Source organism: Carcharhinus amblyrhynchos, chromosome 19, assembly GCF_965287045.1.
Source record: "Carcharhinus amblyrhynchos chromosome 19, sCarAmb.v2.hapA, whole genome shotgun sequence".
NCBI lineage: Eukaryota > Metazoa > Chordata > Chondrichthyes > Carcharhiniformes > Carcharhinidae > Carcharhinus > Carcharhinus amblyrhynchos.
Genome location: NC_137342.1, coordinates 20,184,163 through 20,201,161, shown reverse-complemented (window position 1 = coordinate 20,201,161; position 16,999 = coordinate 20,184,163). Strand labels below are relative to the sequence as shown.

The window sequence follows — 16,999 nt, the reverse complement described above, 5'->3', positions numbered from 1 at the left end:
TTTCTTCCTCCTTAAAACCCCTGGTTGAATCTGCCTCCACCACACTTTCAGGCTTAAACGGTTGTTGTCTGATAGCAAAACTATTATTACCACTTATTTCAAATCTTGCTCTCAGCTTACTTGTGTTTATGCTATTATGTTAATTGTTACTATAATCTCTTTAATGTTATATGTAAAGTGCAAAAAAAATCTTCCTGTCTGTCTATCATCCTCACCAGTTTACAATATCTAGTCCTGCATCCTTCTATAATTAATCCACATGTTTTTAAATTAAAGCTTTGCATGACTCAATACTTAATTTTGGGGTCCCTACCTACTTCAAGAAGACAACCATCATCTCAGTACCAAAGAAAAGCCAAGCAGCATGCCTTAATGATGATCATCCAGTGGTTCAGACATCCATCATTATGAAGTACTGCAAAAGGCTAATCATGGCACAAATCAATTCCAGCCTCCCAAACTGCCTCGATTCACTATAGTTCACCTAATGCTGCAACAGATCCACAGCTGACGCCATCTCCCTATCCCTGCACTCAATCCTGGAACACCAAGATAACAAGGGCACCTAAGTCAGACTCCTATTTTGTTGACTATAGCTCAGCTTTCAACGCCATTAGTCCTATGAAATGCATCTCCAAACTCCATTAGGTGGGCCTTGGTTCCTCCCTCTATGACTGAATCCTGAACTTCCTAACCCACAGACTACAATCAGTAAGGATAGGCAATAACACCTTCTCCACGATCATTCTCAACACCGGTGCCCCACAAGGCTGTGTTCTCGGCCCCCTACTGTACTCCTTACACATTATGACTGTGTGGCCAAATTCCCGTCCAATTCAATTTTCAAGTTTGCTAACACCACCACCATAGTGGGTTGGATCTCAAACAATGACAAGACATGAGTACATGAATAAGACAGAGAATCTGGTGAACTGGTGCAGCAACAATAATCTCTCCCTCAGTGTCAACAAAATGAAGGAGATTGTCATTGACTTCAGGAGAACATGCCCCTGTCTACATCAACGGTGATGAAATAGAAAGGGTCGAAAGTTTCAAGTTTTTAGGTATCCAGATCACCAATAACCTGTCCTGGTCCCCCCATACAGACACTACAGTGAAGAAAGCCCACCAATGCCTCTGCTTTCTCAGAAGACTAAAGAAATTTGGCATGTCAGCTACAACTCTCACCAACTTTTACAGGTGCACCATAGAGAGCATTCTTTCTAGTTGTATCACAGCTTGGTATGGCTCCTGCACAAGACTGCAAGACACTACAAAAGGCCGTGAGCGTAGCTCAATTCATCACGCAAACCAGCCTCCCATCCATTAACACTCTCTCCAGTTCCCACTGCCTCAAAGCAGCCAGCATAATTAAGGCCCCCATGCACCCTGGACATTCCCTCTTCCGTTGGGAAAAAGACACAAAAGTCTGAAGTCACGTATCAATGGACAAGAGCAACTTCTTCCCTGCTGCCATCAGACTTTTGAATGGGCTTATCTTACATTAAGTTCATCTTTCTCTACACCCTACCTATAATTGTAACACTACATTCTGCACACACTTGTTTCCTTCTCTATGAATGGTATGCTTTGTCTGTACAGTGTGTAAGAAACAATACTTTTTACTGAATGCTAATATACATGACAATAATCAAATAAAAAAAAATCAAATTTTATCCATTCCCTATTGAAACATGGAGTCTTAAGCTGCAGTGCTTACTTAGGTCTTCAGCTTTTTTTTTAAAATGGAGAAGAGGATGACAGTGGGTTCAACTTCGGCTTTCACATCTGGGATCTGGTTTCAAATTCATCCTATGGAATTGAAATACTTTCATCTGCTGGTTGTAAGGAGGCAATGTAAAACCTATCAGCTCAAAATGTAAAACTGACCCTGATTAGTAGAAAAGCTTCAATATAACTGGTTGTTCAAATAGAAAAACATCATCTTGGAGTGCCTTTTCTATGCGTGTTGGCTGGGGAGGGGTTTTTTTTTGTATTAAACCATGCTGCAGCAGTCACGGGCTGATTGCTAAAACAGAAATTATTCCATTCGCTGGCACTAATACCCCACATACTGATCAGTTCAATATTCACACAAGAAAACAGTAGAGGAATATTTCCAGAATGGATATATCCCAAAGTGTCAGAAGGAATAAAAGTAAGCTTAATTTTGGATCGTGGGAAAAGTGATTTGATTTGTTTCCCATCCAGTAATTAGTCAGATTTTTGTTTGCTTAGTTGAAATTTAGAGGATCTCTAGCTGCTCCAGAAATATTTATAACCATGAGTGGGTGTAAACTGTAAAAGCCTGATAAATCCATAAGGTTTACTTAAAGGGGAAATTTTAGCACGGGTTCTGACAAGACATGAAAAATACTTAATTATGTCTGTGCTCTGTGGTAGCTTTCCTGAATACTAACAAGTACTGTTCAGAAAAGAGTACAATGTGCCCAATTACAGAAAGGTTTGGATGGTAATCTAGAGATTCTAAGCCTGACTTGGCTAGCAACATCTAAACAGCTTTCCCAGATATAGAGTTCCTTAAGGAAAATCAATGAGGCAACTCACACTCTTAAAAATAACGTTATCTGAAAATAATTCAACAAAATTACTTAAAATATTTTAGATGTTAGAAATAATAATTTGCAATGCTTCTTTGCATTTGGAGGAGGTTGAAATTTTAAATGGGATGAATACATTCACAAACACTTAGTCAATATCAGCTTGAAACTTATTCACTGCATCAGTGTCCTCTCATTCCTAATATCATTGTTGGAAAAATTACCAGAAACCATCAAGGACAAAATTTCTCCTCATTTGGAAAAGCATGGGGTTAAAAAGAGCCTGTCATCATGATTTTGTTAACAGCAAATCAAGTTAGAAGCGTAGAATCTCTACAGTGCTGAAGGCAGCCATTCAGCCCATCAAGTCTGCACTGACCACAATCCCAACCAGGCCCTATTCCCGTAACTCCACATATTTACCCTGTGAAGCCCCTGACACTAGGGTCAATTTAGCATAGTCAATCAATCTAACCCTCACATCTTTGGACTGTGGGAGGAAACCGGAGCACCTAAAGGAAACCCACACAGACAAGGGGAGAATGTGCAAACCCCTTAAAGACAGTGACCCAGGCCGGAATTGGCGCCATGAGGCAGCAGTGCTAACCACTGTGAACCTATTGAGCTCTTTAATGAAATATCAGAGGGTTGATGAATGTCGTATTCTTGATGTTGTCTTACATGGATTTCCAAAAGACATTCGATAAAGCACAACACAACAAACTTTCTTGGAAAATATAAGCACATGATATGTCAGAAATTATGGTAATTTTGGTTTGTATATGACTAAGAGGGAGAAGGCAGAGAGTGATGAATTTGTACTGTCTGACTGGGGTCCCCCAGGAATCACTATTGGGATCAGTACTTTTCCTCGCTGGATACAAGTTACTTGGTCTTGTGCATAGGGAGTACAAATTTACAAAACCAAACTTGGCAACATAATAGGAACATGATAGTAATAGACTTCAGGAGGACACAGATTGGTGAAATGGGGAGACATATAGAATTTAATACAGATGTGTTTGAAATGATGATACAACTAAATAGTACTATTTTGAGGGTGTAAGAAACAGAAGGATCTAGGGCTGCATATAAAATTCCTTCAAAGCTGGCAGCATAATTTGATAAAGCACTTAAGGAAGCATATAGGATCTTTGGCTTTGCAAATAGGGGGATTTAAAAGCAACAAAGTCATGCGAACCTTTATTGCCTAGGTCACAGCTGAATCAGTGTGGACATTTGTGTGTGCTCAAGAGAAAGAGTACAGTGGAGATTTACCATGATGATACCAGGAACAAGGGAGTTCAGTTATGTAGAGAGTTTAGAGAAGCTGAGTGAGAACACAGAGATTAAAGGAAGACCTAATAGTTATTCAAAATTGAGGAGTTTAGACAGAAAAAGTATAAAAAAGGTTATTTTCTCTGGCAATTTTGTAGGTTAGAGATTTAAAACAATTGGTTCAGGATCTAAAGAGGAAATTGAGGATGGATTTCTTTACACCAGTTTGTTAATATCGGAAATGTATAACCTGTTGTTCGTCCATCGTCATCGACGAGGACCTCAACACCATTAGTCATTTTGAGGCTGGTTTCGGTGTGTCCAAAGATGACTGATCGGGCCAATTAGGGCATGGAATGTCCTGGCACACATTGGACAAACTTGTGTAGACGCTGTAGTTGTTGCGCTGGTGGCTCTGGATTTGCACAGCTCGTGCTTAAGTTGTGCTTTAGCAATGCACCTTGCTTCGTGAGCTTGACAGCCTTTGTGGATGAGGCAGCGCCAGGTAGGGCGGTTTTGTACCAGTGTTTCCCAGGTGGTCATGTCAATGTCAAGTGACTTCAGGGAGGCCTTGAGTGTGTCTTTGAAATGTTTCTGCTGCCCTCCATGGGAGCGTCTTCCAGCAGAGTGGGTATGTGCTCGTCTGACATACAGATGACGTGACCTGCCCATTGGGTCTGCGCTCTCAACAGCAGCGTGTGGACTGGTGGTAGACTTGCTCCAGAGAGAACTTCAGTGTCTGGTACTTTGTCTTGCCATCGGATGTGTAATATTCTGCGAAGACAAGTCATGTGGAAATGATTGAGCTGTCTTGCATGCCTTCGATACACAGTCCACGTTTCACAAGCATACAGGAAGGTAGTGAGTGCCGTGGCGCTGTAGACCTTCAGTTTTGTTGCTGGGCTGATTCTTCGACATTCTCATACAGTGGAGCGCAGTCTATCGAAAACCGAACTTGCCTTTGCTATTCTGCAGTTAACTTCTGTATCAATAGTCACTGCCTGAGAGAGGGTGCTGCCAAGATAAGTGAACTGATCCATTGCCTGTAGTTTCTGCCCTTTGATTGTGATTATGAGTTCTGTGTACAGTGCATGAGGAGCAGGCTGGTGCATGACTTCTGTCTTTTTAATGTTGGTGGTGAGTCCAAAGTTGTCACAAGCCATGGAAAATTTGTCCATACTGACTTGCATCTCTGGCTCTGAGCCAGCATGATGTGGGTATGCCGGCGTTGGACTGGCGTAAACACAGTAAAAAGTCTGACAACACCAGGTTTTAGTCCAACCTATTTATTTGATAATATTCTCACAAGCTTTCGAGGGGACAGCCTCTTCGTCAGGTGAATGGAGAGTTCTGGCCTCAGACAGAGCATATAAAGCACAGACAGTTTAGAGATTACTGATTAAAATGTCACATTGTCAGCCACTTCAGGTCTTGAACAGCAGGTTAGGTGTAAGGATTCGCATTTTAATCAGTAATCTCTAAACTGTCTGTGCTTTATATGCTCTGTCTGAGGCCAGAACTCTCCATTCACCTGACGAAGAGGCTGTCCCCTCGAAAGCTTGTGAAAATATTATCAAATAAATAGGTTGGACTAAAACCTGGTGTTGTCAGACTTTTTTCTGAGCCAGCATACAGGGCACAGACAATAGCAAAGAGGAAATCTCTCAAAGACATCCTCTGAGGCATTCCCAGTCACCAATGGCGTCAAACAGGGCTGTGTGCTCACACCCACACTATTCAGCATCATGTTTACTGCCATGCTGAAAGATGCCTTCCAGGACAATGTTGCTGGAATCAGCCAGTGGATGGACAGTACAGAGTGGATGGGAAGCTCTGCAGCCTTAGGAGACTTCCAGCTATCACCAAAGTGAAAGAGACTGTCCTGAGAGATTTCCTCTTTGCTGATGACTGTGTATAACCTGAAAGGGTGGTGGATCAGATTCCTTCAACGTTTTCAAAAGGCAGTTGGAAATGTGCTTGAAGTGGACTAATTTTCAGGATTATGGGACTAAGCTGAAGTGTGGAAATAAATTGGGCAGCTTTTAAAGTGCTGGCACAGCAAATCTGGTCAAATAACTGCCTTCTGTGCTTCAGGTTCTATGATCCTAGTGGAATTCTAGGTTTCTGTACCAGTGGTTTTGACTGCAGCTAGTTGGAGCTAAAAAGGAGTTTCAGTTTTGATGGTTTTTAAAAATTAATTCATGAAAAGTAGGCATCAGTGGCATGGCTGTATTATTACCCATCTATAATTGCCCTTAAAAAATTTGGTGGGGGGGGGGGGGGCACTCTGTTTTTAATTCAGAATTATTGCTCATTTAGTGGATATTTGCTGAGTGTTTACTAGCTTGGATAGTTCATACCTATATATTTTTCTTTTCCTCGCCAAAATCAATGAATCAAATCCTCCTCCAGCACTTCAAAGTCAAAGAAGTCTTAGCCAATTTACTAGGATGCATTTTTTCTAAACGTTACATATAAAGACTGCAAAAAACCTTTCCTCCTCGCCCCGAAGCAACAGAAACAATTAGCAACATAATCATATCAAGGAGAGAGAAAAGAGCGTACACATTTCAAACTTCAGTTCAATGCAAAGTTTTCCACTACTATTTTATTATATAGTGTCTTTTCAAAAAGATATACATATCACCTCAACAAATGGTCAAGCAAGCTAAATTTTGCATTCAGAATCAAAACACTCCCATTGTGCTAGTCAGAGTCAGACATTTACAGCATGGAAACAGGGCCTCTGGTCCAACTTTTCCATGCTGCCCTTTTTTTTTTAAAAAGGGCCTAAGCTAGTCCCAATTGCCCGCATTTGGCCCATATCCCGCTATACCCATTGACCCATGTAATTGTCGGAATGCTTTTTAAAAGACAAAATTGTATCCGCCTCTACTATTACCATTGGCAGCTTGTTCCAGACATTCACCACCCTGTGTGTGAATAAATTGCTCCTCTAGCCACTTTTGTATCTCTCCCCTCTCACCTTAAACCTATGCCCTCTAGTTTTAGACTCCCCTACCTTTAGGGAAAGATATTAACTATTTAGCTGATCTATGCCCCTCATTATTTTATAGACCTCTAAAAAAAATCACCCCTCAGCCTTCTAGGGTCCAAAGAAAGAAGTCCCAATCTATCCACCCTCTCCTTATAATTCAAACCATCAAGCCCCAGTAGCATCCTAGCAAATCTCTTCTGCACTCTTTCTAGTTTAATAATATCTTTTCTTTAATAGGGTGACCAGAACTATACACAGTAGTCTAAGTGTGGCCTTACTAATGTCTTGTACAACTTCAACAAGACGCCCCAACTCCCGCATTCAATGTTCTAACTAATGAAACCAAGCTTGCTGAATTCCTTCTTCACCACTCTATCAAGCAGTCAGTCTCAGGAAATAGGCCATTTATGGCTAAGATGAAGAGAAATCTTTTAACACAGGAGAGTGGTGAACCTGTGGAATTCTCCACTGCAGAAGGCTGTGGAGGTCAAATTACTGAGTATATTTAAGGAGGAATGGATGGATTTCTAGACTCTCATATTATTAAGGAGTAAGGAGAATGGGAATACGGTGTTGAAATAGAAGATCAGCCACAATCATATTGAATAGCTGAGCAGACTCAAAGAGCCAAATGGCCCTCCATGTTTCTAAAAATGCTTGCATTTTTGTCTAATATCTATTCTAATATCTTCAGATTCCTATGTCAGTACTGACTGATACAAAAGCAACAGGCGATATTTAATTTTCCGACCAGAAAAGAAGAAGCAAAAACTAAAATACACATTTTCTTAAAACAGCGATAGAAAAACTGTCATCTATTTTTGCAAGTCTTCACATTAATTAAGACATATAATTTCAAATATATACCTATTAGCAAACCAATTTCAACCAGATACAAGACCATGTTTTTAATTTCACAGTATAGTCCCCTGAAGGCAGAAGGTAGGGGAAAAAATTCAGAGCACCCTGGACAAGAGCAAGACAGAGGTGAGGATGAAAAAGAGGAAGTGCACATATGACACGAAAATACAACAGAGAATCTGGTTGAATATAGGAGCAATGGGGAAGTGAAAAAAATTAAAAGGAAAAGCAAAAAGCTAACATAAGAAGGAATTCCAAGGTTTTCTACAGGCGTATAAATAATAAAAAGATGATAGAACAGCAGGGCTGATCAGGGGTAAAAAATAGCACTTGCACATGGAAGCAAGAGCTCCAGCAAAGGTATAAACAAGTACTTTGCAAAGGAAGGTTACCTCCTAATTACTAGGAGGTAACTAGTACGCTAGAAGAATTCACAATTGACAGGGAAGTGGTGTTAAAAAGGCCACCTCTACTTAAAATTGATAAGGTACCAGGACTGGATGAGCTGCATTTTACGTACTGAGGGAATTAAGAGTAGAAATTGAAGAGGCACTAGTGCTAATCTGTCTGTCTTCTGTAGACATGGTAGTGCAAAAGGCAAATCCAGTAACTATCGACACTCAGTTTGACTTCAATGATCAGGACTCTGGAAACTATGGTTCAACACAAAATCAATACTCACTTAGACAAGTGCAAGATAATTAAGGAAAGCTGGCATGGATTCATGTGGGGAAAATCATATTTAACTCATTTGCTGGAGTTCTTTTGAGGAGGTAACAGAAAATGCTGATAAGGGCAATGCTGTTGATGTAGTGTTTATGGATTTTCAAAAAGGCCACAAGAAAGAATTGTGAGCAAAATTCTAGCTTTTGGAATAAAAGGAAAAGTAGGTACTTGGGTAAGAAATTGGCTGAGTGACAGGAAACAAGGTAGTGATAAATGGTTATTTGTCAGATTAAGAAAGGTTAGTAGCGGAGTTTCCCGGGGGCAGTGCTGGGACCCTTGCTCTTCCTGATATGTATTAGTGACCCAGACTGTGCTGCTCAAGACATGATTTCAAAATTTGCAGATGATATGAAGATTCAAAACAGTGTCAGCTGTGATGAGGACAGTCTTCAACTTCAAAATGACAAGTGACAGATGAAGTTCAATCCAGAGAAGTATCAAGTGTTTCACTATGGCAGGAAGAATACAGAGAAACAGTATAAAGTAAAAGGAAAAACTCTAAAGGAGGTGCAGGAACAGACAGGCCTTGATGTATATATACATAAGTCATTAGAGATAGCAGGACATGTTGAGAGTAGTTAATAACATATAGTACCTTGGGTGTTAAGAGGGGCATTCAGTACAAGAATAAGGAGATCATATTGAAATTGCATAAGACAATAGTTAGACTACATCTCAGTACGGTGTCCAGTTCTAAGCACCATACTTGTGGAATGATGTGGAGGTACTGAAGGAAATTCACAAGGATAATTCCAGGGATTAAGAACTGTAATCGTGAGCATAGATTGGAAAAGTTGGTACGGTTTTCCTTGGAGAAAAAAGGCTGAGAGCAGATTTGATAGAGGTATTCAAGATCCTGAGCAGTATGAACAAGGGAAATAGTGAGAAACTATTCCCATTCAAGACCACGTTAAGAATGAGAGGGCACAGATTCAAAATATTTGGCAAAAGGAGTAACAGGTGACATGGGAAAAGCATTTTTCACCCAGAGGGTGATTGGAATCAGAACAAACTTCCTGAAAGGATGATGAAGGCAGGCAAAATCAAAGTTTTCAAAAATGAATTAGACTGTTCCCTGAAAAGAAAGAATGCAGAAAGTAATGCGGATAAGGGAGGGTTGTGGGACGTAGTAGAATGTTCCTTCAGAGAACCAATGTAAATGCGATGGGCCAAATAGCTTCCTTCAGCAATGTAAGAGTTCTTTGATTCTTAACAGTGCCCCATTTAGCATTGCAACATTTTAACAACTGTATGTTTATGGAGCCTGTAATCCTGCTCTGCATCATAAGATTTGTTCAAATGCATTTCCTACGAAAGTAATTGCTGCCATTTTGGAGCGGCTTCTCTCTGGTGCCCAAGATGTGGCCTTACCACCCCCACTTCCCTGACCTCCAAACTGTGACCTTCCCTTATCCACCCTCTCGCTGAACCACCTCCTCCTCCCTAACTCTCTCGCCACTCCCCTCACCTGGACTTCCATGTCAGATTGGAGTCAGTGTCCCAGTGTTATGGAAGTGAGAGTCCCACTGGTACAGATGTGCCAGGCTGGACTGCTATAATGACTGTCAAAACTGCTCTTCTCCTTAACCTTTGCTCATAGCAAGCATTCAGGAGAAGGAAGTAGTGAGTGCAAATACTTAAAAAAGTAAGGATGGGTCAAAGATGGGGTGGAGGCTATAACCTCAGAAGTTAGGGAGGGACAGAGGCCTCAATTTGACAGATTGAGGACAGCAAGGACCTGCAGTGACCAAGAGGTTGGGGAAGCAGGATGGGCAGTGACCAGGAGGTACTGTGAGCAAAAGGCTGCATTTTTCTTTCAAAATAAACTAAGTTGAAAATATAAAAATGTTATTATATTTATGTTATGCTAGCAACAACCTACCCTGGTAGCCCCCCCATGCCAACACTATAATTAAGAAAGCCCAGCTACAACTCTACTTTCTCAGAAGACTAAGGAAATTTGACATGTCAACTACAACTCTCATCAACTTTTACAGATGCACCATAGAAAGCGTTCTTTCTGGCTGTATCACAGCTTAGTATAGCTCCTGCTCCTGCTCTGACCGCAAGAAACTACAAAAGGTTGTGAATTAGCTCAATCCACCACGCAAATCAGCCTCTGTCTATACTTTCCTCTGCCTCGGCAAAGCTGCCAGCATAATTAAGGGTCCCGCGTGCTGCGGACACTCTCTCTTCCATCGGGAAAAAGATACAGAAGTCCGAGTTCACATACCAAGTGACTCAAGAACAGCTTCTTCCCTGCTGCCGTCAGACTTTTGAATGGATTTACCTTGCATTAAGTTGATCGTTCTCTGTACTCTAGCTATGACTGTAACACTATAGTCTGAACTCTCTCGTTTCCTTGTCTATGAACGGTATGCTTTGTCTGTATAGGGCGCAAGAAACAGTACTTTTCACTAAATACTAATACAATAATAATAATAAATCAAATCACTAAAAAGATAGCCTGTACTTCAAATGGGAGGTGCATTGTGGCAGCTGAAGGTGTTGGCATTCATGCAAATAACTTCAAGCTCAAAAACAAAGAATAGCACAAGGGAGAGAGTGATCTCGAAGCTTTTCAAAATGGAGCCATGGTGATAGAAAAAGAGAAGGAGCAATTCCTGGGGACCAGGAAACCTTCCAGACACATTCTCACAAAGCAGTAGGAGCAGACGGCCACTGAGGTCAATACCCAAACATAAGCCTCTGGATCTGGATGCAATGCCACAATAGGTTCAATGGCCTTGTACGAGTGGTCAATATCAGTGGATGCATCCTCCAATTGTACCACTTCCTCAGCTAAAGCTCAAGTCAGCACATGTCCATGATTCACCCAGCAACAATCGCTGTCAATCAAGATTCATTTAGCACTGCTTGAAGTTGCACATCCACATCTCACAGCTTGCAAGCACTGCCAGCAATTCACCCATGAAAAGTCACATTACGCAAAAAATTGTATGACACTCGCTGATGCACTTCCCCCTCTCTTGCAGGACAAGGTGACACACAGCTGAAGACAGCAAGACCTAACTGGAGGACAGGCTTGCTTGCATGTCCTAACCTATAACAAAATAACACTGGCTATTACTGGGGCAGATAAATGCCATGAAGTATGAAATGCAATGTTATGAAACATTCAGTAACATTTACTCTAGTTTTCTTTCATTTTTGATCATGAAATATGCAGTTCCACAAAATGTTAAAGTCCTCTGGCATCTTATCAGATATGCTTGGCAGCAAATACCAGTAAGTCATTTTACCTAGGCAGGCCTCAGTTCTGTTATCTGCTACCACCCACATATGCAAACTTGTTGCCAGATACACTCTAGATGGATCCTGACCAATTTTTCCCTCTCTGGCCTGCGTTACAACAGTTGCATCTAATCTCCTGATTCATATTTGCTCAGTCACATACAAGGAATTGATCATGGGACCTTCTAGTCTTCTGAGGAAATTATAATCTGATTGGTATACATGATTGCAAGTTTGGTTCTCGTCTCTCTCACTAAATTCAGAAGATTTATGGGGACTGGGGAGGGGAAGAAAGTTATATTGTGAACTACTTCTCATGATATTGTTGTAATCATTAAACACACAGACTTCTTTTTTGAAAGTTTTTAGATGAACCTTCAGATCTCAGGAATCTAGTACAATCTTATCAGTCTCAGGCCCATGTCAAGTCATAATCATAACTGTGGCATGAAAATTTATGATCAGGAAGAGGAATATTCAGAGCATGTTTTAGTCATAAAGCCATTCCCTAGCCTTCAGCAAACGTCATTTAATTTACATTATTTCAACAACAAAATTTTATCCAAGTCTGCCTAGCTGTAAAATTAGTGAATAAATTGAGCTGCAATTTATTCCCACAAAACTGATATAATGGTCCAGAGATTCTAATCTCTTAGTGATCATATCGCAGGGGTATTCTGTAAGATGTTCTATAAGATCCCTCGGAAGTCCTGATGCTCTATGTGGAAATTGTCCAGGAAGCTGGACTCCCAATAGGCAATTCTCCAGCACCTTGAATCCTCAAACTCTGTTGGAGCTGGAGATTTCAAATGGTCCCAACCTACTTTCTAGAATAGTTACCTAGGAAAAGGTAAGATGACTAAAACCAGTTCGAGCTCCTGGGTAAACTATGCTACCAATTCTTCCTCCACATCCCTCCAACCTTGCAAAAACAAAAAAAATTCTTCACCCTCACCCAATTATCCATCACCACTACCTTCTTACCCATTTATCTACTACCTGAACTCTTCATCCACTTATTTGCCCCATTTACCAGAATATGGCAGTTTGAGGGCAACAACCCTCCACTGGAAGTTGAGCCCACAAAAAATATCAAAGGAGGGTAAGGAGGTAAATTATCTGATCGGAGTCGGAAATAGGGATTTTGATCCAGATTGGAAGCTCTGGGCCCTTATATATTGAATCCAAATGGTTGAGCACTTTACAAATTAAACTTGGCTCACTGCAAAAAAAAAACAAAACACTGAAAATGCTATAATTTCAATAAGAAAACCACTGTGAAAATGCTCTCAAGTCTGAAGCAAAATCTGAACAAGATTAAACTGCTTATGCAGCACAGTGAGGGCAGTTCCAATTAAGGAGCCAATTTAAATGGAAGCCCAAGTTGGAAGAGCACAGAGCTGGGAGAGGATTGTAACGCTGGACAAGGTTGCAGAAATGTGAAGTAGTAAGTCCGTAAAAGGATTTGAAAATGCAAGCTTGCTGTCAGAAACTTCAAAGCGAGAATGCCTTCTGATTGCAGATGATACATTCCCGATCTTACTAGCTGTTGTTCCAAATTGGCTTTGTACAGTACAAAATAATCCTAACTCTGGCTTTATTTTTTAAAAGGAGGAAGTGCCCACGACAAAGGGTTTTTTTGAAACAGAAGGATCCTCCATAATAGAGACCTCACCTACTTTGTGGAGCCATGTGCAATAGTGGGAGATGAATCATGAAAAATAATGCACAGCTCCCCTCTAAGCTTTTTGCCAATTATTTAAAATACATGACCTCACCCACTTGCCACACTCAGACTGTATTCCCAGTGCCTTTGCAACATAGCCAAAATAGGTAAGCACACACCCATTATTTTGATACATGCAGCTCCATCGCATTTGATCTATCAAAGTGCGCAAAAGAAAATAAATAAACATATAAAAGGTGCTCTGTGGTGTTATGAGAAAAGCGGCATTGAACAAACCATAATGTCAATCTGACTAAACTTGGAGTCAAGTAAACTAGATAGCTAATATAACACCAATCTTTAAACAAGGAGCCTAATGACAACTCAGGAAAACTACAGATTAATAAGGTTCATATGTGAAAATAATTTGAAACAGGGATAATTTAAAATTTAGATGTTTTAGCAAGGTGGAGATAGTGTGAATTGAATGGATGCATTTCTTCAAAACTATGAATCCTGCTGACGACAAAGATGTTAAGAATGTGTGAATGTGATATTTATCAAAATAAAGTGCAACAAACAAATCTGCACGTATATTACATCTTTCACATCCTTAGGACATCAGGTGATGCGCAGACAGCAGCAAATAAAAGTCTCCAAAATCCTTCCAAAAATGGGGGTCAACACAGACCAAGTACACATTATATGAACCGGCAGTGTGTGTTTTCACCCCAACTCAATGTTGGTTCAATTCTCTCTCTATGAACAAAAGTATAGCATTTTGCAGCTGAAACGAGAGGTGGCATGGGGTGGTCAACCTATATGTAGATGCTGAGTATACCCAAAAGCATGAGTTTTGGTGCCAAAAGATTGAGGTCATCCTATATGCCACTATCTATTGTACTTTTGAAATGCATTCATATGGAGAAGCCAAGTTACATATGGCCTTACAAACAAACAGCAAAACAATGTCCAGTTAATTTGCCTTAAATCGATGCTGGTTAAGGCAGACTTGAAAAACTTGTCTTTATTGGCGAACTACTGTGGATATCTCAGAAGTGTTTTACAGCCAATAAAGGATTTTTTGAAGTGTGGCAATGCTAATTTGCATTGCCAGCTTCCATAAATAGCAATGTGACAATGATCAGATCAGTGTTGTGATGTTGACCAGGTCAGTGGTTATTCAACTCCCCCGCTGTTCTTCAAATGAGTGCCGTGGGTTCTTGACATTTATCTAGGGAGGCAGTGTGGGCCTCAGTTTAACACGTTATGCGAAAGAAGTATCATCTCTTTGCATCAATGCACCTGTATGTCAGCCTTGATATTTGTGTTCAAATCTTGGATTGGGAGTTGAATCCAGAATATCCAATTCAGAGGTGAATGCTACCAAATGAGCCAAGGCTGATATGACTGTTGACCAGTCTACCAACAGAGCTCCCATACTCAATTTCAGATAGCTCCATTTTAATCTCTTATGTCCTCCTTAGAAGCACACGGCCTTGCCTTAACGTCTCATCCAAAACAAAGCATTTCACCAACCCTACTTGCTCAGTACTAGATAGGACATTGAACAGGGGTCAAATTTGAGGTAGACTGAAATTTGGCTAAATCAGAGACATCAACCATGGTTGAAAATGACAAACATGGTGAAATTTTATGTTCAATTACTCTGCAGAAGAAGCTACACTTGACTAACCCCTTACCCATAATTCCAAACTTTAGAAGTCATGTCAGCCAGAACTTGAATCATTTGTCTTGGTAATAAATGACTTGACGTTTCTCAATGAAGCCCCTTCAGAGCCTTGAAAACTTATTTTCCAAAGAACACAAATGTAACCTTCTTAATCATCTCTCATCAGTTAGATTCTTGATACTTAGAACCTTCATTTTTCACTCCGCACCATCTCCAGGGCAATAAGATAATTCAAGTGGCCAGGACTGTAAAAAGTGCTTCAGAAGGGGGCTAAGACTTCTTTTTAGAATAAATACAACTTAGTACCCAGACTGACAGAAAAATGGGCTATAAGGCCCCATGTTGTATTAGGATAATCAATGTCTCAACTTATACAAATAACTCTTAACTGAGGAAAACAGTAGTCATTTTTAAATTGAATACTTACAGGGTCTTTTAGCTCTTCAGAATCTCTTATAGAGCATCGAGCAGGTTTTGTTGGAATTTCATCACCACATTCATTGTCTGATGCATTGGGAGATTCCACAAGGTCAAGTATTTCATCCCGTTTCTGTCCTCTAAATCTTATTTTGTCCAATCGTTTTAGCATGTTCAATACGGAGCTCTTTTCCTTCACTTTAACATGATGAATGTTGTTCCTGATAAAGAGGAAAACATAACATCTTTACAAAAAGATATTTTCCCCTGAATCCAAAGAATCTTTAGGTTATTCAGAACACAGTATTTAATCATATTTTATGAACAGGCAGCCAGTTCCCATATAAAGTAATGAAAAGGTAGATGAACCAAAAAAGACTTAAAAAGATTCCAAGCTGATGCTGAATCTTAGACGAAGATAAATTTACAATATATTTTCTACTATAGGACATGGCATGCACTATACCCACATCTTCACCAATGTATAATTATATTAAGTTAACACCAAGCCAAACCACAAAGTAACATATTGCTATCACTGCACCACATTCTAATTACTTATTCATTCACTTATAATTAACAGCCTCAAAGTCACCAAACTGCTCTCACCAGAACTGGAATGAAAATTGTCATCCGTTTGCAAATAAAGCAGGTCACAAGCTTCACTATAATATCTATATAACTTCAGTTTAAAATGCAAATGATTAATTATTCAGTTATGTAAAGTACATTTGCTCAGGGCGAGATCAATAGAAGGCCATGTTACAGAACCACAAGCACATTCAATAAAACACATCATTATGTGGCCTCCACTCTTGAAATAGTAGCTACAACTAACAATTATTCTGGGTTTCAAAATAATTCAATATATTCTGCACTCCACGTCCCTAAAATAATTAACATAGCAAAACCTGAAACAAGCACAATTTTTCATTTCAAGTAATCCCAACGATATACCGCTTAGTCACGGTTAACTGAACTTTAATTTTAATCTGAAATAATGACTAAGCAATTACCCATAATCTACCAAAGGGCCATAAGCATCTCTCTCCATTAGAAAGAGATAATTAGTTATATGGCTTGAGGGGCATTACTCCATAAGTATGCGGCAAGGTGAGGAGACAGGCCTCTGAACTACTGCCAGTGCATCTGAGTGGCTTCACAAATGCTGAACAAAGTGCTGCTTATCTGACCACCTACTACCCATTTCCCCCCCACATCCACTTAAAATACATTAAGTGCACTGACTATTCCAAACAATTCAATTATCAGATGCACCTTGATGCGTCCATTGGTAATTCTCTCATGATTTCTCTGTTTTAGCTTAGACAGCTCACCCACCTTCCATTTCAATGGCATCTGAAGCTTCTGCTCGGGCCTAAATACTTATGCATAGCTTTACTTTATCAGTCACTTGCATCACAGCAAAGAACACACACACACATTAACTTGAAGCAACCAACAAAACTAGTTATTCTGACAGGCAATGTTTTAAAAAAGTCTATATATTTTTAAGAAGCTCTGGTCCACTGTGATATGTATTA

The 16,999-nt window shown here is 40.1% G+C and overlaps 1 protein-coding gene across 4 annotated transcripts in view; it reads right to left on the bottom strand.

The window, feature by feature from the left end:
- Positions 1 to 16,999, bottom strand: part of gramd4a (GRAM domain containing 4a) — a 145,205-nt gene that overhangs the window by 91,706 nt on the left and 36,500 nt on the right. For all 4 annotated transcript variants that reach the window (XM_080207364.1, XM_080207365.1, XM_080207362.1 and 1 more), the window contains exon 2: positions 15,466 to 15,676. In XM_080207364.1, coding sequence (XP_080063490.1) covers positions 15,466 to 15,676 — 211 coding nt within the window. The remainder of the gene's footprint in view (positions 1 to 15,465; positions 15,677 to 16,999) is intronic.